Source organism: Mya arenaria, chromosome 6 (genome assembly GCF_026914265.1).
Source record: "Mya arenaria isolate MELC-2E11 chromosome 6, ASM2691426v1".
Taxonomy (NCBI): domain Eukaryota; kingdom Metazoa; phylum Mollusca; class Bivalvia; order Myida; family Myidae; genus Mya; species Mya arenaria.
In genome coordinates, this window is record NC_069127.1 from 32,186,351 (window position 1) to 32,210,221 (window position 23,871).

General features: G+C 33.7%; 1 protein-coding gene and 1 long non-coding RNA gene across 3 annotated transcripts in view; one reads left to right on the forward strand and one right to left on the reverse strand.

The window, feature by feature from the left end:
* LOC128237713 (uncharacterized) overlaps nt 1-13,275 on the reverse strand; it is a 28,015-nt gene extending 14,740 nt beyond the window's left edge. Inside the window, exons 1-11 of the mRNA XM_052953294.1 lie at nt 11,721-13,275; nt 11,355-11,506; nt 11,135-11,204; nt 10,605-10,726; nt 9,239-9,426; nt 8,881-8,887; nt 8,551-8,731; nt 8,229-8,336; nt 1,719-2,681; nt 1,365-1,516; nt 970-1,039 (exon numbers count right to left, since the gene is read on the reverse strand). Of these exons, the coding sequence (XP_052809254.1) occupies nt 970-1,039; nt 1,365-1,516; nt 1,719-2,681; nt 8,229-8,336; nt 8,551-8,731; nt 8,881-8,887; nt 9,239-9,426; nt 10,605-10,726; nt 11,135-11,204; nt 11,355-11,506; nt 11,721-12,744 (3,037 nt within the window). The 5' untranslated portion in view covers nt 12,745-13,275. The remainder of the gene's footprint in view (nt 1-969; nt 1,040-1,364; nt 1,517-1,718; nt 2,682-8,228; nt 8,337-8,550; nt 8,732-8,880; nt 8,888-9,238; nt 9,427-10,604; nt 10,727-11,134; nt 11,205-11,354; nt 11,507-11,720) is intronic.
* LOC128238172 (uncharacterized) lies at nt 2,878-6,424 on the forward strand. Of its 2 annotated transcripts, XR_008261640.1 has the most exons (5): nt 2,878-3,070; nt 3,509-3,586; nt 4,708-4,918; nt 5,593-6,026; nt 6,347-6,424. It is a non-coding gene; the product is annotated as an uncharacterized LOC128238172 (long non-coding RNA). The 2 variants fall into 2 exon arrangements; XR_008261641.1 differs by lacking the exon at nt 3,509-3,586.
* Nucleotides 13,276-23,871: the final 10,596 nt, after the last annotated feature.

Here is a 23,871-nt window from a genome sequence, read left to right on the forward strand (position 1 = left end):
AATATATTGTGACACGTTTTGGGAGTGTCAATGGGTGGTTTGATGTATTATATATTGTTATATTGTGATACCTTATGGGAGTGCAAATGTTTTGTTTGATGTATAATTTATTGTGACACGTATTGGGAGTGTCAATGGGTGGTTTGATGTATTATATAGTGTGATACCTAATGGGAGTGCAATTGTGTGGTTTGATGTATAACATATTGTGACACGTAATTTGAGTGTCAATGGGTGGTGTGATGTATACTTTATTGTTTCACATAATGGGAGTGTCAATGTATGGTGTGATGTATTATTTATTGTAACACGTAATGGGAGTGTCAATGTGTGGTGTGCTGTATTATATAATGTAACACGTATTGGAAGTGCCAATGTGTGGTGTGATGTATAATATATTGTGACACGTTTTGGAAGTGCCAATGAGTGGTTTGATGTATAATACATTGTGACACGTTTTGGGAGTGTCAATGTGTGGTTTGATGTATGATATATTGTGACACGTTATAAGAGTGCCAATGTGTGGTGTGATGTATAATATATTGTGACACATTTTGGGAGTGCCAATGTGGGGTGTGATATATGATTTATTGTTACACGTTTTGGGATTGCCCATGTGTGGTGTGATGTATAATATATTGTGACACGTTTTGGGAGTGCCAATGTGTGGTGTGATGTATAATATATTGTGACACGTTTTGGGAGTGCCAATGAGTGGTGTGATGTATAATATATTGTGACACGTTTTGGGAGTGCCAATGAGTGGTGTGATGTATAATATATTGTGACACGTTATGGGGGTGTCAATGAGTGTGACACGAAGTAATAGTTATCGCACCTTCTAAACGAATCTTGTGACACGTAATAGGAGTGTCAATATGTGTCTTGTAGTTACTTGAGTTAAAACAATACTTTAATGTTTGGTTCATGTAAAAAAGTTGGCATTCAAAATCACGGAACAAAACGTACCTGGTGCCTTTTGTGTTTGGAACGATTCCAGCTGCAGTCTTCTTACGGTTTCAGGATCATTGAAAAAGCACTGCAACATTTAAATTTGTATGACAACGTTGCTGTGTTCAATTCTACCAGGTTTGTGCAATATAGATAAGTGAAACCTGTTCATAAAGTAATATCGCCAAGTTGGTGAATAAATTCAATAACCCAAGGTTTCTGAAAATTAAGATAAGCAGTTGCTTCGTTTGAATAATTCTATACGATTTATTCTAAAAAGTGAATATCAAAAACATCAAAACTACTTATATATCTATTTAAATTCCTTTTTATGATCGAGATAAGTTCCAAATTGATCTAATCTTAAGCCTCAAACAGCGCTGAAATGATTAAACATTGTAAAAACACGATACCCTTTTCTGTTCAAATCCAGTAATTCCATGCAAGTCAATGAGGAAGTCACAATTGCTAGAGTTTTTAATGTGCTCTGACATTGGATCGTCGACCGGGCTAAAGTCTTTAAGACCGATACCGCACTGGTGGCACCGAACCAGGTCCGCATCGCCTTGAATCAACGTAGAAACGAATAACATGTTATAACATACACACTTTTATGTTTACCAAAATATGTTATACTATCTACTGTTTGTGAAAGAACCGTTTTATTAGATTAAATACTTAATCAAAAGGTTCTACTATTTGACACCCGTATTTAGACCAATGTACGTAAGTTAAGGAATAAAAGGCAACGCTACAAACATATTCACCCGTGAAAAAGAAGCCAGCTACTGCAAGCATTTGTGGGGTAGGTGCTGAATGCGGCCAGGCGTTAAACGTGTCCAGTCTGATTTCCACGGAGCATTTCCCTGGGTAGCGAGGCCGTTTTCTATTCATTCGTAGTTTTTCTTCGGCCTTAGCGCTCTCTAGGGTTGAAATATTGTTTTGTTTATGAGCATTTGCATCTTCGCCCATGCTAATCCCTGCCTTCCAATGCGAAGGAGTTGGTAACAATATGCCACCCTCGTAGACTATGCTTTTGTATGAACTTGTTGGAAATGCTGAATATGTAAAAGAACTATTATCATGGGGAAAAACCGTTCCTGTTATTCCCTTCAGCGTTATAACAAGATCTCTGTTCTTGTTTGTTCCGTAAGTGGTGTCAAAGCTCCTGTTTTCAACTATCATATGACCACGATGGTAAAACAAGTCGTGCAGAGAGTCCTCGTCATAGAGGGATTTCGTCAAGCGTTTCTTCGACAGATCAACTTTATATGGACACAAGTGAATCTTTACGAACAACTGAAGCTTATCAAACAGCTGCTTGCAGTCTGGCGTCTTTCTTTGTACCAAGAAAGACCCCGTAGATCTCGATGTCCTTACAACAAAGTCCGTAAGAGGTACATCGGAGAAGTAAGAACATGTCTGTACATGTTGATCCCCCTCTGTAATTTCGAACTCTTCTGGTATATCAAACACTACGAAACAGCGATATTCACCGCCATTAAACCGAAAATACACCGAAAACTCTTGAAACCTGTACAGTACATGCCGAATGAAAGTACTGAAATCTGCAGCGCACACATTATAAATCTCGAAATTAATTACTTCTAAAATTGTCACATCCTTTTTTCCTTTCTTCCGTCGTTGATAGTGGAATTTAGACTTTGTTACTCCTCTCCATGGTGATTTTCTAAGATTCGCATTGATTGAATTCGACACGTTTGCCATATCAAATCAATTAATAATATAGGATTTTTACACATAGTATTACAAGCGAAAACACACCACTTTTTAGTCACTTTATTACGAGTTTATGATCAATACCAGACAACCCTTAAGCCACAGTGGAATCCCAATACTGAATAGAAACACGTAATCATACATGTATGAATGTATTGATTATGCATGTTATTTAACTGGGTTAAATTGTACGTCTCAATGACGACGCATTTAGGTCGCATTACCGATTAGCGGATGAAATTGTGTGCAAGGCGTAGTATGTATATTTAATTTGTAATATGAATAAAACTATTTGCAGTTTTTGTTCACTTCTTAAATAAGATCGGACACAAAGATGATTTGAGTGATGAAATATGCAATGTGAACTTCTGGATATTTGGTATGATACCAGTATGTTATTAGAATGTTATTTAATATAACATATTAATATCTTAAGGTTTGGTTTGAATAATTGTAATGTATAGTAGTTTATGAATTATTTAAACAATAAAACGTCTTGAAAGCAATAACTTTTACTGATGTATAGAAGTATGTAAAGAATATTAATAAGATATATATATTGTTTATATTTGTATTCTAAATTAATAACGATTTCAAAAACGGTATCACAGCCCATATGTATGGCGTGATATGTTTAAACTTAAGTTAATAGGTATCACAGTATTTATATCATTGATTGATGATCTGTGTTTCAAAATAGATGACGGAAAACCGGTCTTAAGTTAAAAATATGATAATATGAGATATTGCGAAAACGAAAGTAAATGCAAAACGGTTAAATTTGCCTTTGATTACTTTGTTCACTTGAATATTGCAGTTTGGTACTTCAAGCTTTTTATTTACTCAAAGTCGTTATGTTGAAGAAAAGTGCGGCCAAAGTCAATTTCGTCAAAAGGTAACAATATTAAATAAATCGGAACATTTGGCTGGCTACCAAGTACCTTTGATATATTACGCACGCAAGAGTGTGATAAAGCTTGTCAGGGCTATCCATTGTTTGATTGGTAAAGATTAGATTTGAAAAAAAAACCAACAAGTTAAAACAACGTTAAAAGCAGACATCATCGTCTTAGCCGCCTTCCAACCCTCAAAGCCACCATAATAAGTCCTGTATTTAGTTACGGGCGTTTAAAACAAAGGAGAATCATCTCAAGGAGAAAAACAGTTTCGAATTTATAGGATAGGGGATTCCTCATGTGCGGGGCTAAAGTATTCAATACATCACCTTTAAATCAGTTTATGTATAATGTTGATGTGTCAATGCTGTAATAACTGAAGTGCAAAAGAAAACCATCGCTCAATAATAATTTATTGACGGGAACACAGTGCGTTTACACCCAAATAATTACAGTTGTCAACATATGGTGGTCGACAGGGGCGGTTCCAGTATTCGACTTTAGTGGGGGCATGACTTAGGGGGGGGGGGTATCCTTTTAACTTGTGCCCCCTCCTCAGAAACGAAATCTATTTGGTTTAAATTGTTGGCAGGTGTGTGTTTGAGGGGGGGGGGGTGAGAACATTTTATCAATTTCTAGTCCGAAATGGTGCATTTTGGGCGTATTTTGTTACTTTCTTCTCCTAAATTGAAATAAAAAGTTAACTTTGACGATTTTTTTAGGGGGAGGGGGCGCAAACATTTTTTGGGGGGTAATAAACCTTTAACTACAATATATTTTTGCTGATAGATAACAAGATTGTAACCGTGTTTTTAATGGCTGAAAACGCAAAAAAAAGTTAATGATTGGTGAGTGCTCAAAGATCTACTTTTACATACTATCGTTATACTATGGTGTATAGAAAGACCATGTTTTGATCTCTTTCAAATATAACACAGTTGTCTTTATTTGAACCATTGTTTTCGACATTTAATTATCTTTTGATATATTTAAGAAATCGTATTAATTGTGGTAAATCTTTTCTGGAGGAAAGGGTGCATATTTAATGATTGTACTAAACGGAATATCAAGTTATATCTTTCTAAAACTGCAAATAAAATATCGAAAATTGTTTTTACAGATTAATAAACTACTGAGATTTCCAGAGAAATCACGTACTAACGATGAAGCCAACATCGACATTGAACGATTCCAGTTTACGTGATAGGCAGAAAAACTACCAGGGCTACATTTCCAAAACAAGGACGATTCCTAAGATTACCTATTGCAACCCTCCCTTTTTCAAGCCGTACAGGGTTTTACCCGGAATTAGGAAAACCAAAGTAGGCACGGTAATATCACTTTTTGAGACCAAAGAAAAAGAAATGTCTCATTGCCGGTAATATCAATTTATTTTTAAAATGATGTTTCTAATAAATTAGTCATCACGAACAAAAGATGGACGAATACGTTTGAATTACTCCCAATGTGAAGAGATATTATGTTTAACCCTTAAAAATATTTCTATCCCAAATAGATTAGAGTGAAGTGCTGGAAAACTGGAATGTTTTGTTGTCTATGGCGAACTCTCTTTAATATGCATTATATGCTCACCAAAACTAATCTTGAATATCATTCGTCTCATAAACTCTCTTGAAGTAAAACGAGGGTAATTGGAATTGCTTTAAACACGATGTCCGTGTTATCTTTAATAATACGGTTTAGAATATTTTCGAAAGTTACACCTAGCAAATACATATAGCTGTTAACGAACTTGAACGATTTTTTTCCCTTATATGGTGTTAGGGGTCGTGAACCATCAGATTATTTTTTATTTTGCGTGCAAATGTGTCAAAAGTAACATAGGAAAAACCTCCATTTCCGGCCGAAAAGGGGTCGCTAACCAGTACAGGTTGGTTTAAAAAAACTTTCAAAATTTCAGAAGGAAGTTTATTTTAACGTTGAATTTATTATTAAAAAAGGAATGAAAACCTAAACAGGTGAATTTATTGTACCATTTGACTAGGGCTCGGCGACATGGTGTTTTGTTTTGCGTGTGACGGTTGTCTGCAGCAGTTGGAAGAAGGAGGAGACAATTGGATTGAGCACTGCCGTGAGTTTTCGGGCTGTCCTTTTGTCAAGCCCACCGAGGGGGATGAGTACATTGATGAGAACCAGGCCCCAATTTCTCGAAACTTCTTAAGCTTAACAGGCTTAAGTCGCTTATTTCAATTAGCCAAAATACATACTGAAAATGGATTTTGATAAATGAAAAATGGTTTATTCTGATAATCATACAGATTTTTCCTACATAATTTCTGAAAATTCTTTAAGAAGTAAATAGAACACATTTTATAGAACAACAAAAATAGTGAGATTAGCTTAATCCTGTTATAAGGGACTTAAGAAGTTTCGAGAAATTGGGGGCTGAACCAGGCGTCCATTCATCAAGCAAAGGAGGTAAATATAAACGGTCAGAACCGTTGACTTAATCAGTAGCGGATTAAGGAGGGTGTGCACCTGCCCCCCCCGTATTAAAATGTTGATGTTTACCTTTTATGTCAATATCGGAGAATCTTTTTAAAAAAAAAATACGCTCAAATTGCAACAAGGAATTAAATATACATGCAAACATGAAATGCCATTTACATTTCGGTTCTGAGGCAGGGGTAAGTGACGTCATCTCTAACGTCTATCCTGGGTCCACCTATGATAAGGATACATAGTATTGAATGCATGTAGATCCTCACAATTAACTTCAAGATATCTTATTTTTCCAGCTTCAAGAAGCGAACAATTTAGATGCAGACATTATTACACAGTACAGAGAGCACGGTAGGTTTAAGTATTGATAACAAATGGCTAATTCATCATCAATTATATTTATATATATATATATATATATATATATATATATATATATATATATATATATATATATATATATATATATATATTGTAGCATTATATATTTATAAAATAAAAATCAGTGATGAAAATGCTACAGGTAAATTATTGCGAATAATTTGCGTTGAAGCATTCCAACAACTATAACCTAAGTTGGACATTTAAATGGACTAATAATACTAACTACATCACTGGCATAAGGCCTCGTTTGAGGAGTTCTTAATTTGAAAAAAATGTACTTTAAATCTGATATTGGTTAGCCTTTGGAATTGGTGCATTCTATGATGCCCATTTTGTATTGAACGAATCTGCATATATATATATATATGCTTACGATGGGATTTGTTTTGCAATGGAGAATAATTTGCGTTGAAGCATTCCAACAACTATAACCTAAGTTGGACATTTAAATGGACTAATAATACTAACTACATCACTGGCATAAGGCCTCGTTTGAGGAGTTCTTAATTTGAAAAAAATGTACTTTAAATCTGATATTGGTTAGCCTTTGGAATTGGTGCATTCTATGATGCCTATTTTGTATTGAACGAATCTGCATATATATATATATGCTTACGATGGGATTTGTTTTGCAATGGAGAAATTATGGGATAAGCCAAGCATCAATACCAATTATTTATAAAATGAAATAAAAAAAATTATCGAACGAATCTTAATGGGTACTAATATATCCATATTTGGCGCATGATTACACGATGTGTAGGATTACTTCGGCATTTGATGGTGTAAAGACCACCAAACGCAACAGAAAGAAAAAAACAGCAACACAATTTTAACAACAACAACATATACACACTAATTCTTTTTTAACAGAAACATATTCAAATAAGTTAAAGAGCTAAAATTTAAATACATGCAATAAAAATGATATCCTAAAAACAAAAGTATACAAGATATCTGCACTGACCCTCGTATTTGTCATATCCACATAATTAAACCACATAAAATATTGAAGATACTTCATCATCACATGTCAAAAAAAATCAAATAGATCCAATTAGATCCAAGATATTAAAAATATTCTAGAATTGGTGAAACTATTATATAAGGAACTTACCCAAAGACCCAAGATGAGAGATATCTGCCCTATTATTCAAAATAAGAATGTTCAATGACATACTTAATCAATCCTCAAGAATTTTGTTTCAAATTCTATAGGAATCTGGAGTATTCTTAAAACTCTATATATATGGATTAAATAGAAAAATTTTGAACAATCAAAATAAATCCTGATTAATGCATTCTGTGTATATACGTTTCTTATACTGATTTATAAAAACAAGGATTGTTTTTGCCTTTTCATTCCTGTATTCTGACTGCAATATTTGTCAGTTAATGAGTCTTTCGGCGGTTTTCAACCCATGAAGGTTTTAACGATTTCCCTGATCGGCCGGTCACAAATGGGACACACGGTGACGTCGTATTTGCTGGCGCAGTCCATGCACATCCGATGATGCGCACATGGCAAGAACAGTGCGTTAACGTTGTTGTCATTACACCGCTGGCATTTCAAGATGTGCTTTAGGCGAGCGTTCTCTTCAAGTATGCTTTCTGTAAAATAATTAAATATCAGGTTTAATAATTGTTATATTTTTTAATTGCGAACGATCTCGTGCTGCTTTTTGTCACATAATTATATATATTTAGGAATTTGAAACTTGACCGAGTTATATAAATACATTTTCGGGCATTTATAAAACAAGTATTAACAGCAGATCGAAGGTCAAATAATACCTGGGGTGTCCACTGTTACTGCTTCCAGTTGAACTCGTAGGATTTCATTCCGTTTTTGGATATCTCCTATGCAGAAGATAAGATCTTCCAATGTCGGAAGAATATTTCCTGAAAATGGAAATCAGGATAATTTCCAAAATGGAAATCAGCATATTTCCTGAAAATCAGTAAATCTGTAATTTGAAATCAGTATATTTCCTAAAATGTATACTCCCTGGAAATGTAGTTCAGTATATTACCTGAAATGAATATTTTCTGAAATGGGAATCAGTATACTTCCTGATTGCTGAAATCTGGGTAATTAATGAAATTGGCATATTACCACTTTTTTTAAGCTCAATGAGGGCCTCTTCAAACTCTTCTGCTGGAAAGCCAAGATCCTCAATGCACGTGCGACGGTGTTCCTCGAGCTCCGCGCGCCCAAGCGTGATGTTGTCTATACCGGAAGTCACGAAGTCTTCGGGAAACTTTTCCTGATGCTGGAGCACAGGTCTTGTTTCTTCCTATGAAAATAACATAGCAATGACAATTTAAAACAAATGTAATATCATTGCGGCTAAGAAGACATGCCATGAGTTGTCAATAAATAATTTGGATAATAAAAACGGTATGAATGTTCAGATGACATAAATAATGCAAAGAGGTGAATAACCTTCAAACTTATGTAACTTAAACCTTTTAAATAATGCATCGCAGTGATTTCATTGCATATTGATGACATATTCTACGTGCATGTCAATTGAAAATGAACATTATTAATTGTCATTGATTGAGTGTCTCTCGCTGAGAGCATACCATACATTAGTTCGAAACGTTGTGTTTTAATTAAAAACAATTAAAAACAAACTTACAGTAAATATTCCTTATCTTTTAGGTTTCAAAATATTGAAAATCTTGGAAACCGACGAATCGGTAAATGAGTAGGTAAATAGGATAGGTAATTCTTTACTTCATTCATCTTTTATTTACATTTATTGTGACATGATTTGCTAAGAAATGAATTTATTCACCAGTTCTGAAAAATCCTCTCCTTGGTCGACGGAAGCCTGAATGAGCTCGATATATTGGTCCCCCTTGGTTTTTCTGGCAAAGGAACAGGCCGGAAACCAGCGGCAGTGCTCAACCCAAGGGTCGTCTCCCGCATCCCACTGCCGCAGTCCTCCATCGCAGGCGAAACACCGCACGTGATCTTCAACACCTAAAATATTGTACATACTTAATTAACAAGTATTGTACCATCAAATATATGTCCCTGTTAAAGCTGCACTTTCACAGATTGAAAGTTTTGACAATTTTGTATTTTTTGTCTTGGAACAAGCCAATTTTTGCGAAAATCCATAGAAACCAGTTATATAAGACTGCTGACAAAAAATCAGATCGCAGATTTTTATATTTTAGTACAAAAAATGATGTTTTATGCATTTTTCTTAAACCGTTAGTAACGGTTCAGCCATAAAACATTGATTTTCTAACGGAAGTATGAAAATCTACGATCTGATTTTTGTCAGCAGTCTTATATCATTGGTTTGCAGATACTAACGCAAACAATTGCTCTTTCCAAGACAAAAAAAAGTTGTTAAAATGGTCAATCTGTAAGACTGCAGCTTTAAACAACGACGAGACAGTCAACACCCCTAAAGCTGTTCTTTACAATTTCATGTGCAGCCATTATTCTTGGTGCATGAGAGTTTGGTTTATGGTCTGAAAGCATGTTGAAATATTGCAGGTACTCCAGTAACAACCTCAACACAAGACCACACTCTCACATATCATAGTGTCAACGAGAGTTATAAATAAAATGCTGCAATGAATTTTCACAATGGTTGTAAAATAAAAAGGGTACACTAAACAAGGGTATCTACAATAGTGAATAGTTTTACATATGTATGCGTTTTTCAAGACAATGTTAAGTACATCAGGTAAAGAGATAGGATCTTTGTACAATCCTACTTTTAATGTAGCCTTTAAATGTTCTGTCAACATAAAGTGACCGGACATTATTGACCCGCAGTTCAAGTCGGCCCTAAACAAAGATATTGACTAAATTATTTGCAAACATATTCACCGTAACAAGCTAAAGTATCATATTTATTTTATACAAAAGCACTTAAACTTAATTTAGACAAATTCCTTTAAGCGTCTCAAGAGTCTTCAAATCATGAGAAAATTAAACACGCTACAGCAAAATGAGGTTATTTTTATAAATTAATGATTATTCGAGGAATTCGTGCCTAGCGTCCAATAACGACTTTGTCACGCCCACTGTAAGTGAACTGAATGTCAGCAGCAACAACTGAGCAGCGTAAGCTACTCGTAATCCGTCTAAGAATAGGAATAAGAAGGAATTGTTTTTTCCCTAATAAGGTATACTCGTACCTGTAAAGTAGAGACCAGCGTGTGCCAACTGGCAGGGCCTTTGAGAACCTCTTCCGGCCAGCCATCAAATGTTGACAGGCGGGCCTCATAACTCGCGTACTCGGGTCTTCGGTATTTGGTATCTATCAAGGTTGAACAAATATTGAATAATTGACATCGATGTAAATGCGTGCACAATATAATTTTTAATTTAATATTTTGGATGAATTTGATAACACGAAACTACGATGGAAATCCAAAATGTCACATTTTTTTTTATTTTATTGTATCGCCGGATACGGACGAATGATTCATTGCGTATGTGGGAGTCCGGTGATGATTCAATTAGCACCAAGATCAAGTTGCACAAGTCATATTAACCGCACCTACTATCCGGGTAATTGAAGATATATGAAAAGAAATTATGCTATCGTGTGTCACATAATGGATGCCGATATGTGGTTTTGTGTTACATGAGTCAAAACATTACAATAATAATTATAAAATACACGTAAGTACAGTGGTTTCCAAAACGACGGATCAAAGAGTACCTGGGGCTTTTTGTGTTTGGAACGATTCTAGCTGGCGTCTTCTAATTGCTTCGGGGTCGTTGATAAGACACTGAAAAACGTAAATTTGTATCACAACAAAGGTGTACTTTATAATCCAGGGGTTGTGTAATACTTTACATACTATGTATATCTTTCAACTTCCTTAATATGAACCTAATTATAGCGCCGAAAATGTATTACATTGTAAATTCATGAATACCCTTTTCTGTTCCAGTGCAGTTACCCCATACAAGTCAATGAGGAAGTCACAACTGCCAGCATGTTTAATGTGCTCTGACATTGGATCGTCAATCGGGCTGAAGTCTTTGAGACCGATACCGCACTGGTGGCACCGAACCAGGTCCGCGTCGCCTTGAATCAACGCAGAAAAGAATTACATATATGTTATAAAATTAATACTTTTATTTTTTACCCCAAACTGTTATATTATCTACTGTTTGTAATAGAACCGTTTTATTTTTGATAAAATATTTAAAGTAATCAATACATTTTACTGTTTGACCCACATATGTACACCCACATATGTAAATAAAGGAATTATAGGCAACGCTTCAAATATAATCACCCGTGAAAAAGAAGCCAGCTACTGCAAGTGTTTGTGGTGTCGGTGCTGAATGCGGCCATGCGTTAAACGTGTCCAATCTATTTTCCACGGTAATTTTCCCTGGATAGCGAGGGCGTTTTCTGTTGCTTCGTGAATTATCATCTGCTCTAGCGCTCTCTAAGGTGGAAATGTTGTTCTGCTTAAGCGCATTTGCATCTTCACTCAACGCAAACCCTGCCCGCCAAGGCGACGGGTTTGGTAGCAATTCACCGTCATTGTACACTATGCTCTTGTTAAAATTTGATGGATATGCTGAATTTGCAAAAGAGGTATTGTCATGGGGGAAAACAGTTACGTCAATCCCTTTCAGCGAAACAACAACATCACTGTTCTTGTTTGTTCCGGAAGTCGTGTTAGAGCTCCAGTTTTCAACCAACATATGTTTATCATGGTAAAACACGTTGTGCAGAAAGACATCTTCATATGGCAAGTCCGTCAACTGTTTCTTTGACAGATCAACTTTATATGGACAGAAGTGATGGTCAACGTACCTTTGAAGCTTTTCAAACAGCCGCTGGCACTCTGGCGTCTTACTTAGAACCAAGAAAGAGTCCGCAGTTCTCGACGTCCTTACCAAAAAGTCCGTAAAAGGTACCTCGGGGAGATAGGAACATTTCTGTACATTTTGATTTTCCTCTGTAATATCGAACACTTCTTGTGGATCAAATAGAACGAAACAGCTCCGTCGACTGCCTTTGTTACAAAAATATACCGGAAACTCTTGAAAAATGAACAGAACACATCGAATAATTGCACTGAAATCTGCTGCACACAAACTGTGATTCTCAGATAAAATTACTTCTAAATATGCTACATCCCTTATTTTTCCTTTCTTCCGTCTTTGGTAATGTAATTTAGACACGGCAAATCTGATCCGTGGCGATCTCCTTAGGTCCACATTTTTGTTTATAGTTTTGATAGGCCTCTCTTTAGTTATCCGTTCAGGTCCCTTTGGGATCTTTGATGAATGAGACACTTTTACCATAGCGAAATCATACACATATTATCACGAACGTATATACTTTACTTCTTCATCGTTCACTAACATTTACAATGATCTCAAACGTTTGAATATTGTGTCTGGAATCCCAATGATTTCTTTCCTTGTATAGTCATAAGGACAATTAATGAGATCATGCTACATATAAGCAAATGACATAAATGTAGGCGTGAATACAGCAAGATGTAAATATTATTATAAAATTTACTATGAAGATTAAATTGTATATTATTTATTTAGTTTTGAAATGCGCTTCTTAAAATAAGAGCGGACTTATTTAAGACTGATCGATTACGTGAGTTACAAAATATGCAAATTAAACTTCTGAATATTCGGAAAAAAAGCATTTTAATAGTATTAATTAAACACATTAAATATCAATACGTATAATGCATAATCGTTTCTTGATTTTTTGAAGAAGACATGTCTTTTTTAATACCGATGAATACTTCTGATTTATAGAATTCTTTTAAAACCTTCTTCAATTAATGAGAAAAATTGATCAGATTTTTTTTATTTTATTTTTTTGTATTCTGAATTCATAACAAATTTCACCGGTTTCACGGTCTTAAACCATTGGAAACAGCTGTGATCAGTTTCTAAAAATAGAATAATGGAAAACCGTTCGTAAGTTAAAACTATATCACAGCGCTCCAACTCAGTCACACGGGGAAAGGTTGAATGACGAGATTGTGTCACTGAAACATATAGAAAGTGTCTCAGATTTCACCGAGCCAACAACACCCAACACAAATTGACTCCGTCAGAATAGTAAGAAACATCGTATTTTGGACATGAAGATTCATTAATCTACATATGTTTAATATATTTACTTCATTTTACAATGTTGCCAATGCAATCTTGTCTGAAATAAAACAAGGAAATATCCTAAATCGATTACTTTCCATTGAAAAATCAGAATCAATCACAATTTTTGTGTAAGACCACTCATTGAATTTTCGAGTTTCGTAAGTGTCTGTATGATTCGTTAAGAACTATAATGGAGTGTGATGTTTTCGTTTACACAATTAAAGGAAACGTAATTTTACACATTTAACGGTTTATTTTTTCGATTTCCTGAACTATTTGATAGTATCCTAAATGTCTCAGTTTTCCAATGATGAATTATACAAATTTGGTCACATTTTCTATAAATCAACCATAGAAACTGTTAGCCATGTAGCAGGCACGGAACCTATATATATATATATATATATATATATATATATATATATATATATATATATATATATATATAAATTTATTTATTTATAGTCGAGATATGATTATAAATTGTAAGACTATTTTTACTCAATTGCGAGTTAATGTAAATTACAAGAACGCAAACTGAAACTGTACTTGACCCGAAGGGCCTTACCATTATGGCAAATAAGTGAAAATGGTCGATTTAAATATTTATAAATGTGGTTTAATTATTTTAGTTAGCATGCGGTTCATTTTTGAGAAAACATTGTTTTGTAAGTAATAACAAGAAACTGGGAAATCTTACTCAAGTAGTATTTATGCTTGAGAAATGACTGAAATATTAAGGTGATACTTGGGCCTGTTTTAAAGAGAAAACTAAAATATAGTATTGAGACATTGGTCGTTTTACTAAAATAATACAGAAATAATATTTAAAAACAAAACAAACATCAAAAGGGTGAGATCAAGTACAGGTAATGATTTAAGCTACTAGCTATCTCTGTATTCATGGCTATGATTATATCTAATACATGTTGTTTCAATGCATTTTTTATGAAATAAATAATGCATAAACTAAAACATGAATCAAATCGGAAATATATGTACTTATTGCATTATGCATATCAACATTGTTGCTTCAGAAAATATTTTTTTCTAATTAACCAAATGCGAAGTCAATGAGATAAGAAAATGTAAATATCCATAATATTTAATTAGCTCGACTGAAATGTATATAAATTTCGTATTTGGACTTGTTGTTGTTGTTTTCATTATAAGCGGATACTTTTCGGTTAAATGATACGACTCTATTTAAGACGATTTCTCGCAAAAACGATATCTCCGAGTCTTCCTTATCTTCCAATAAACCGTGACCATATCGTGACATAAGTGTCGTGTATAGCGTCATATAAACCGAGACAAGTAATACAAAAAAGTAACAAAACTATTACTGTTAAAAAGGTAATATCTAAAAAATATTTCATTTTGATTGTTTTCATTGTACAAATTGAACAGATGGGTCGTAAGTACATTAGTTTGAAGGAAACAGTTCCTATTTTATGATTTCTTAATGACTTTGTAAATAACGATGTAACAAACTTTCCAGCTATTAACAAAGATACATTGAAGCAAGTTCAAAACACCTTCTTTATCTGCACAGTTTACCAACAATGCTCGGCAGTGATCTTAGTTCATATTAACAGCCTCCGTTACACAAACTCGTCATAAAACCTGTTCTCGTTTAACACAGTTGGAACCCTGTGGAAATGATATATTGCGTAAGCGGAAATGAACACAATGCGCTTAAAATAGGCCTTAGCTAATTTATATATTCCCTTATTGATGTTTATATTCCCCCTTTTAGTCACCGTTTATCAAATACCTTTGATATGTTACGCAAGATAACATTGTAGTCAAGGTAGTTCGCCATACCACTTTTTGTATTTATAGAAAACGTTTAAAATATCAAATTAACAAACAGTTGAATCGTTTGTAAGATAGCGAGATTTTAAACAAAAGCATTATCGTACTATAGTAACATAACCTAAAAGGGTATTATTATTCAACTCATAATAATTGATAACAGTGTATTTTTAAATAAATACAAGTAAATAATTAATTATGTTCAGTTTGTCGTCTGCATCTTAACCCAGTGTTTATTTAACTGTTTCATTGAAACTGTGTATGCCGTCTCATTTTAAACGTACTGGCGTGGTATTCAATATGCACTTAAGTCAATCCTATGGTTTTACATGATTGAATTAGATCACTGTATAGATCCGTTATTAATATCATGCAAGGCCATATACTATATCGTTCTTAGATATAATTCAGATTAATATTGAATTAAACCCCTTGTTTTTATAGATTAAGAGGCATATTAAGCAGTTAATTACAATATGACGCTGATCAGAAATTTGAAACAATGGGCAGTAAAACAGTTCTCAACAGACGATTACATAAAGCATAAACTAAGAACATTACTGAAATAATTTGAAGTAAAAACATTTACACAATGTAGTTTGATATCTTTCATGATCACATGGCGTTGCTTGTTTAGATTGTAATACAATCATAACGTATGTTCGGTTGCTGTATGCTTTCCGATTGGTTAAACGGATTTATTAGTGATACAAAAAAGTTATTTCAGTGTTTCATATATTGATACTATGAATTTGATATGTTTTTGAAATTTAAAGATGCACTCTTACTCCCAAATAAGATTCACCACGATTAATATAATTGCTTAAATATACCAAAAAGGATGAATAAATGTAAAAAAAAACAATGGTTTTTATTAAGGATATCGAATTTAATTTGAAAGAAATGAGCATGAACACGGTATTTTTACCTTATAAGATGATAGAAGATTACAGTAAATCTTTTAGCATTCAATAATCATTTAATATTTTTGCGTTTTCAGCTATTAAAACACGATTAAAAACTTGTTATCAGTAATTACTTTTTACCATAAATGCAATATTCAGTAAGAAGTTAAAGGTTTCTCAGTCAAATTTATGTTTGTTATACATATGTATGTATTGATTTTGAATAAGAGTGTCACTTTAAGCCCGTTCTCAAGTTCCAATCACAGGTCAGCGCGCAGTCAAATTAGCGTGTGTTTTTTTATCAAAAATGACTGCTATTTTATATCATTTTAAGGTATATGATAGAAATAAATAAGTGTTTGTTGCAGTATAAGATTGCAATATATAATATTCAACTCGTTTTTGGTTGATCATTGCCCCAGTAGGGAGAATAAATGCTCGAGGGTTATTATTTTAACTGGGGCAATTATCAACCAAAAGCCATGGTCGACCATGTATTATCATGTAAAAAACATATGTTTTGTTGTTTCTTAATGATTTGAATTGGTGTTGAAATATGTTATGTTCTGGAATAATAAAGGATTTGATTCGCTTGCAGTCTGAAAGATTAAAAATTAGACATAACCAATTGGTTTTGAACTGCATTAGCTATTAAAAATAACGAGTTATTGAAAAAAAGCGAATCTTTCTCACTTGTTTTCGGAAATAGATGACAATATTTCCATTCACCTTATTCAAGTAGTCCATAATGCGACATATGCGACAAGGTGACTTCCGGTTAATTTCCGCATTTATTTCCCAAGTTATCGTACCTAGTAAAAGGCAGCGCATAACTGACAAAGTAGATTGATAGGTGAGTAACATGTTAGAAACATCATTTTATACATTCTTCTATATATTTTTGCTGTTTTTGTGATAATGTCAATGAAGATTTCCACGTTCATACACAACTTCAGTTTACCTCACAAGTGGGTGAGGTAAAATACCAAATAATGTAAAATACTTTCTTAGTAGTTTTCTAAGACTAAAACTACATATTGATTGTTACGATTTATGTATAAGATTGTAGTTTGTTGAGTTTGAACTTTGAAGTTTAATGTGATTAAGAATGACATTTTAATACTGAACAATGTACAGTATATAAACAAATCTGCAGGTCTGCAGAATATGAGTTATTAGAACAATAGTTTCTTAATAAATTAAACAGACTTAGTTGGAGATTTTATGTTTATTCTTAGTATTCTATCAAACAGTTATTATATTAAAGATACGTTATGCCAGGCTTATTACTGTAGCGGCTTAAATTCTCGTTATTTCCACAAAGTTTATCTTATTTTTCTTCTTTCATATCACTTTGCATGCGCTATTTCAATCCCGAATACTTTTTTGAAATAACGGACTAGCTGCCTTCTGGATATTTGAACATTATGTCGACATATTTTATTGACATGCATGTAGTCCATATGAACAGCAGCTTCAGAGCCTTTGACATTTTTTCCTCTGTTTTGTCGACTCTAAGTTGAGGGGAACAAAATGAATGTCGAAATTTTAAAATAGTTTCCTTGCTAACTAGTCTGAAACAATAGACGCTCAATTAGGGATTCTTTTAATCCCTTACGAAGGATAAACCATATAAAAACAGTAAAAAATCCGTCCACGTTCAATTATTTGACTAACATGCATGATAATAATAAAAGTATGTCTTTAATTTCAGAGATGTCCACTCTGGATGTTTGAGTGCTCTGATTCGATGCTCAACAAGAGAAGGCAGTTGACACCAATGAATTGCTTACACCTTCTATATCAGTTATTGTTCAAAATACTTTAAAATAAAATGGCGAAGTTGACAGTGTCTTCCTATTGTTTCGCAAAACACAACAGATAAATTCGGTTCAAGAACAGACGTAAAATAAACGAAGTGTTATCATGTAAATGAAAACTATCATTGACTGCAAGGACTAAAGAAACACAAACAAGCGACATACACACATACGTTTGGTACAAACATTAGAGGTTGAGGTAAACTTGACATTATTACACATGATGCGAAACAACACTTAAAATGCTGAAAACAGTCAAATGTTTTTTTTTTAACCTTTGCAGAATGGCCCTTTTAAGGGTTTATGCATACTTAAGACATTTTATTGTTACTGAATTCTGTTTCGTTATATCTTATATAATAATTTTTACGTTTTTTGTTGAAATATAAAAAAATAGTTACTAATATTTTTTGTCCATGATTTTATTTATTCCAATGTCTAGACGTTTAACTCTCATGGTTTTGAGGACATAAAATCCAGGTAATTGTTGTAAGCAAGAACTATCCGCCCGGTTAACTCAGTTGGTAGGAGCACCGTGCTTGTGTACCGGCAGTCACGGATTTGAACCGTGCGCACTTTTTCTCTCTTGTTACTAAGGTATTTAAATATTAAAGAGCTTAGGGGTCGTCCATGTACTTAAGGTATTATTGTGCAAAAAATAAAGTTTGCCATAATTCAAACAGTCTTGATATTCAAATAAAATTTGTTCAAATATCATGTATCAAATGAGTAAAAATTATGTTCTGGTGATAAATAAATTTGGCGGGTTTTATAACCTTTCCTATACATGTTTCATAAGGAGTTGTACTAATTGGCAAATCGGGTAATATCCTAAATTGCTAAAACTTCAAATTTAACATTAAACTGTAATGACTTAGACGTCACATTTTTTTACTGACTAAGGCGTAACGCCGAAACGCAGATATAGATGTTTTAAAAACATAAAGTGTTTATGTGATTTATTATAAATTATTTAAGACTGCAAATAAATTTCGATTGTTTTCAGTTCCAGTAAAGTACTAGTTCTTACGATGGAGTCAACAACGCCATCGAAAAAATCCAATCGAAAAAATCGTCAGAGGAGAATGTACCAGGAATACACTACCAAACCAAGAACGGCTCCTCAGATTCATTATAACAACCCTGCTTTTGGTCAAACTGAACACGATTCTGATGAGAAGATGGAGAACCAAAGAGGTCATGGTAATCTAAGTTTTTGAAACCTAAGAAAAGTAAATATGTCACATTGCGTGTAGTATCATTTTTGCAGTCCAACTAAAGTTTCTGTCAAGTTAATCATATCACGTATGATACATAGAAGAAAACGTTATAACTCCTCCATAAGTGAAGAGATATTATGTTAACTCTTGTATTACATATTCCTATATTACATACTTCGAAAAAAGTTAATCGTGCAAACAAAACCGTTGGAAAATCTTTCTCATCTACTTTACATGGAATAACATGGCATCTTCATGTACATAAGTCATGGCGGGCAATCATTTGAGCCATAACATTTTGTTATGTGTTAAAAATGTTCCAACGCGTCTTCCGTCATAGTGCCAATGAGTGGACTATGGATGTAAATAGTGAGTATGGTTTCTTATTTTTCATTTTTAGAGGTTTAGGCGAGTAAATTTAAAAAAAAATGGAGAATGTAGTTCCACTTTGGAATGCTTATGAGTTGTTCTAATGGTAAAAGTTCTGAATAAAATTTAAAATCTGATCGTCTAGAACTTGCATATTAAACTTTCTAGACGTAAGTGCTGACAACTAAAAATCTGGATTTTCGTGAGAATTGTTACCGTACCTTAGGTTTAAGCAATTTCTTTACATGTGTGCGGCTTTTTTATTGACAAAAAGTTGCCAATAATCTTTATTCTCTGAGATGGCAAGAGAGTGCTTGTCAATCTAGGTGATTGACTGTTAAATACTTTTTCTTGCAAATTTTGAGCTACGGAGTGTTTTTTTCTCGGCAGGAATAGCCCCCGCCTCCTTTCCGCTTTAAAGACACCCATCTGAAAATATAGTAACACAATCGTTAGATGTTTGCCTTATAACACCTGGAAATACAGAATTAGAAGTTCGACGAGCATTTGCAATCAAGTATTAAGTTATAAGACACCAAATAAACCTTAAAGTTCGCGAAGCAGTGTGGTAATTGGTCATACTTTAAAAAGATTGAAACTGATATCAATTCAGTTAATTGTTAATTTTCATGTTATTCAATTGCTACAGTTTTTTTCACAATTCGTTTCCTACTAAATTACAATTCATGAGCACCACAACCTATTCATTGGCACCACAAAGTTCACAAAAATCGAGCATAGTGCAGCAAGTATAACAAATACAGTTCTAAAACATGTAACGAGGCAACCTTTTGTCAATAAAAAAAGCCACACACATGTAAAATGCTTAAAAATAACATACGATAGCAATCCTCATGAAAATCCAGATTTTTACGTTGTCAGCACTAACGTCTAACAAGTCATGCAAGTTCTAGACGATCAGATTTTAAATTTTATTCAGAACTTTTACATTTAGAACATCTCATAGCCATTCCTCTGTGGAACTACATTCTTTATTCTTTTTAATTTACACGTATAAACAATATGAAAAATAAGAAACCATACTCACAGTTTACATCCATATTCCACTCATCGGCACTATAACGGAAGGCGCGTTGGAACATTTTCAACACATAACAAAATGTTATGGCTCCAATGATTGCCCGCTGTAAAAGTGGTTATTTTGGCTGTGTTTACAAGTATTGTTATGCCTAAGATAAAATGCTTTCGAAGACCATTCTTTGTTAAGTGCTTTTAATATATGTATAACACATTCAAAAAACAATTCAATAGATATTGACTTGAATTAATTTCTTAAAATTGCAATGTCTGCTAATTGAGTGGAAACTGTTCTTGGCCATCCGATTTCTTTGCACAATAGCTTGCCTAACATACATACCTATTACAAAGTATGTTGTCCTACTTATGATGCACCCATACCATGGAGTTTTACATACGTCCTTTTGAAGAATAACTTACTATTTATATGAGAAACTACAGAAACAAGTACAGTAGTCGAAAGTTTAAACTTAAACCCAGTTTTATGGCACAGGGTCAATTCAACGCCAAGACATAGTACACAAAAACGAACAATCACAATCTAGAAACATCGAAAAACAGCACAAAACTCCACAAACAACACACTACATATATAATGTTTAAAAAAAATAGGGGCGTTTATCAAGGATTGCTAGGTACCGCCTTGGAACGGTCAGTTTAATGTAAATGTGCACAACCTTACTCTTATCCGAAAAACCCCGAATAAAGTAAAAACGTAAATGGTCAATTTTATCAAAGTATGCATTTTGAGGAAACTTAATAATAAAAAAACACTAATCAACTAGACCCCAAGTGCTTCTATGATAAGGGATCCCGACTCTGTCTACAGACGAATGAATACAGTTCAGAGTACCTAATGCATTTTTTTTTCAAAGATATGATGCAGTTATTGTTTTTTAAAACTTTAATATTAACGTGTACGACGACATGTGCCGCGGTAAGTGAAAACCAGTCTAGGCCACTACAGAAGTGACATCTCAGTGTTACAGGACTTTTGTTTTTCTTTTTTAGCACATACCAGTGAGTTTTAGCATGGTTTTACCATCATTGACCATTGGCTACTTTCCATCTTTATAGGTTCTGAAGCTGAGTGGTTTGTGGTATATAAAAAATTGTGCTGAACATGCTGGATCTATTTGATCTCCCCTTGTTTGGTTTACATTTTTACCGCATTGCTTAGATTCCTACGCCGGATGTGACCACTTCACCGATAAATTGTGGTTACTTTCAACCGTTTCCTTTTGATAAGAAACGTAAGGGAACTAACTAGAAAATTTTGCAATCTTCCATTAGTACGATTTCTATAGGCATATAATATTTATTTAGTCACACATATCATAAGCCAAAATAACATTAATTCGGTAGCTTCAGATACTGCTGAAAAATTGGGAATTCATCATCAATTATTATTATAGTGCTCATACACTGATACCAAAGTCCTTGACCAGACAGAATTTGCTCTAAATGATACTTATATACTCAGTAAAAAATGCTTTTTTCAATTGCATGTTTCAGATGGCCCGCTTCAAACGAACCTCAACCACAACGTCGAAGAATGCTCCGAATGCCATGAACGTTCACGGGCTTTTAAAGAGCAAATGTCACCAGTCAGCAAGTTGACCGCGTCAGTTATAATCATTTTTGCCCTGTATCATTTTGACATTTACAGACAAATAAGGAAAGTGAAACATTTCATCGGTAAAGTGATGTTTTTTTACTGGTATTTACATGGTTTTTACATTCATTGATTATTGCATGTAATTAATGAAATAATATATTTACGTCAACTTCAAAGTTTACCTGCAGTCTACATCATCTTATTAGGATAGTGTCAGTTTGAATACGTTAACGCCATTGGAAGTTTTGTCTAATTGAGTACATATATCCATACATATAGGATGTGAGTTTTAAATATTGATGATGATGTGTTGACATGACATATTTAAATATAGTCATGGTGCATGGCCATGATGTAATAGCCCTTTTATCTGTGACATGATGTATCAATGTTTGTTTGCATTGACACTTTGGATATGTATTCCCAACTATCTAACCTCCTAAATTAATGAAGTTAGATAACACTTATTTGAATATAATGCAAACATTGATCTTTATTATTTGACTTCAGATTAAGGTTTTGATTGTAAGCACACATAGGTTAATATCTCAGCAACTACTTAAGGTATTGCATTGAGACTTCATACAATGGTACACAACCATCAAACCTACTTTATTACCCAGTTAGATAACTTTACTTCGCATATAATGCAAATAATGCCCTTTATTATTCGACTTAGATATTCTGGTTAAGGTTTTGCATGTCAGCACGCATAGGTTAATATCTGAGCAATTACTTGATGTATTGCATTATGGCGTGATACAGTAATGGTACTCAACCATCCAATCATCTTAATTTACCAAGTTAGATAACTCTAGTTTGCATTTAATGAAAAATAATTGACCTCAGCAAATAAATCATGTAATGCATTAAAACCACCAAAGTAATTAATCCAGTTAGATAAATCTATCTTGCAAATAATACAAATTTTACCCCTTTATTATTCGACTTAGAAATTCTTGTCATGGTTTTGCGTGTAAGCACTACTTAATAAATTGAATTGAGACTTAATACAGTGATCCATGCATGTTTCGCCAAAACTTTTCAATCCTTACACTTAAAAGCGGCGGAATAGTCGAGCGCGCTGTCTCTTGTTTTACTCAATCTTGGTAAGAAAGACACCCAACTTTCAAGACATCATAACACTATGTTTTGGGCCATATTCATTGTAACGTGAGATACCTGGAGTACAAATACCTCACTATGTTCCTTACATGCGTCATTTTTCCCCAATCAGCATCTCGTAGGACTCCGTTAGTATGTTTTTATGTTTATTGGAAAACCTGATTGAACGAGTTTAAAATACTTAAAAAAATACGTTTTATTTGACGTTCGGCTTATTTCATACAAAAATATCATCACCAGAAAGACGGCCTATTTTATTGTACTAACCTTACATATTAAAGTAGGCTTAAATCCTCATGAATGCAAAATTTCCAATAATTAACTCGAAAATTAATTTTCCTAGAACATGTTAGTAGGTCAAGAAATAAGGGTTACCATTATATACCATC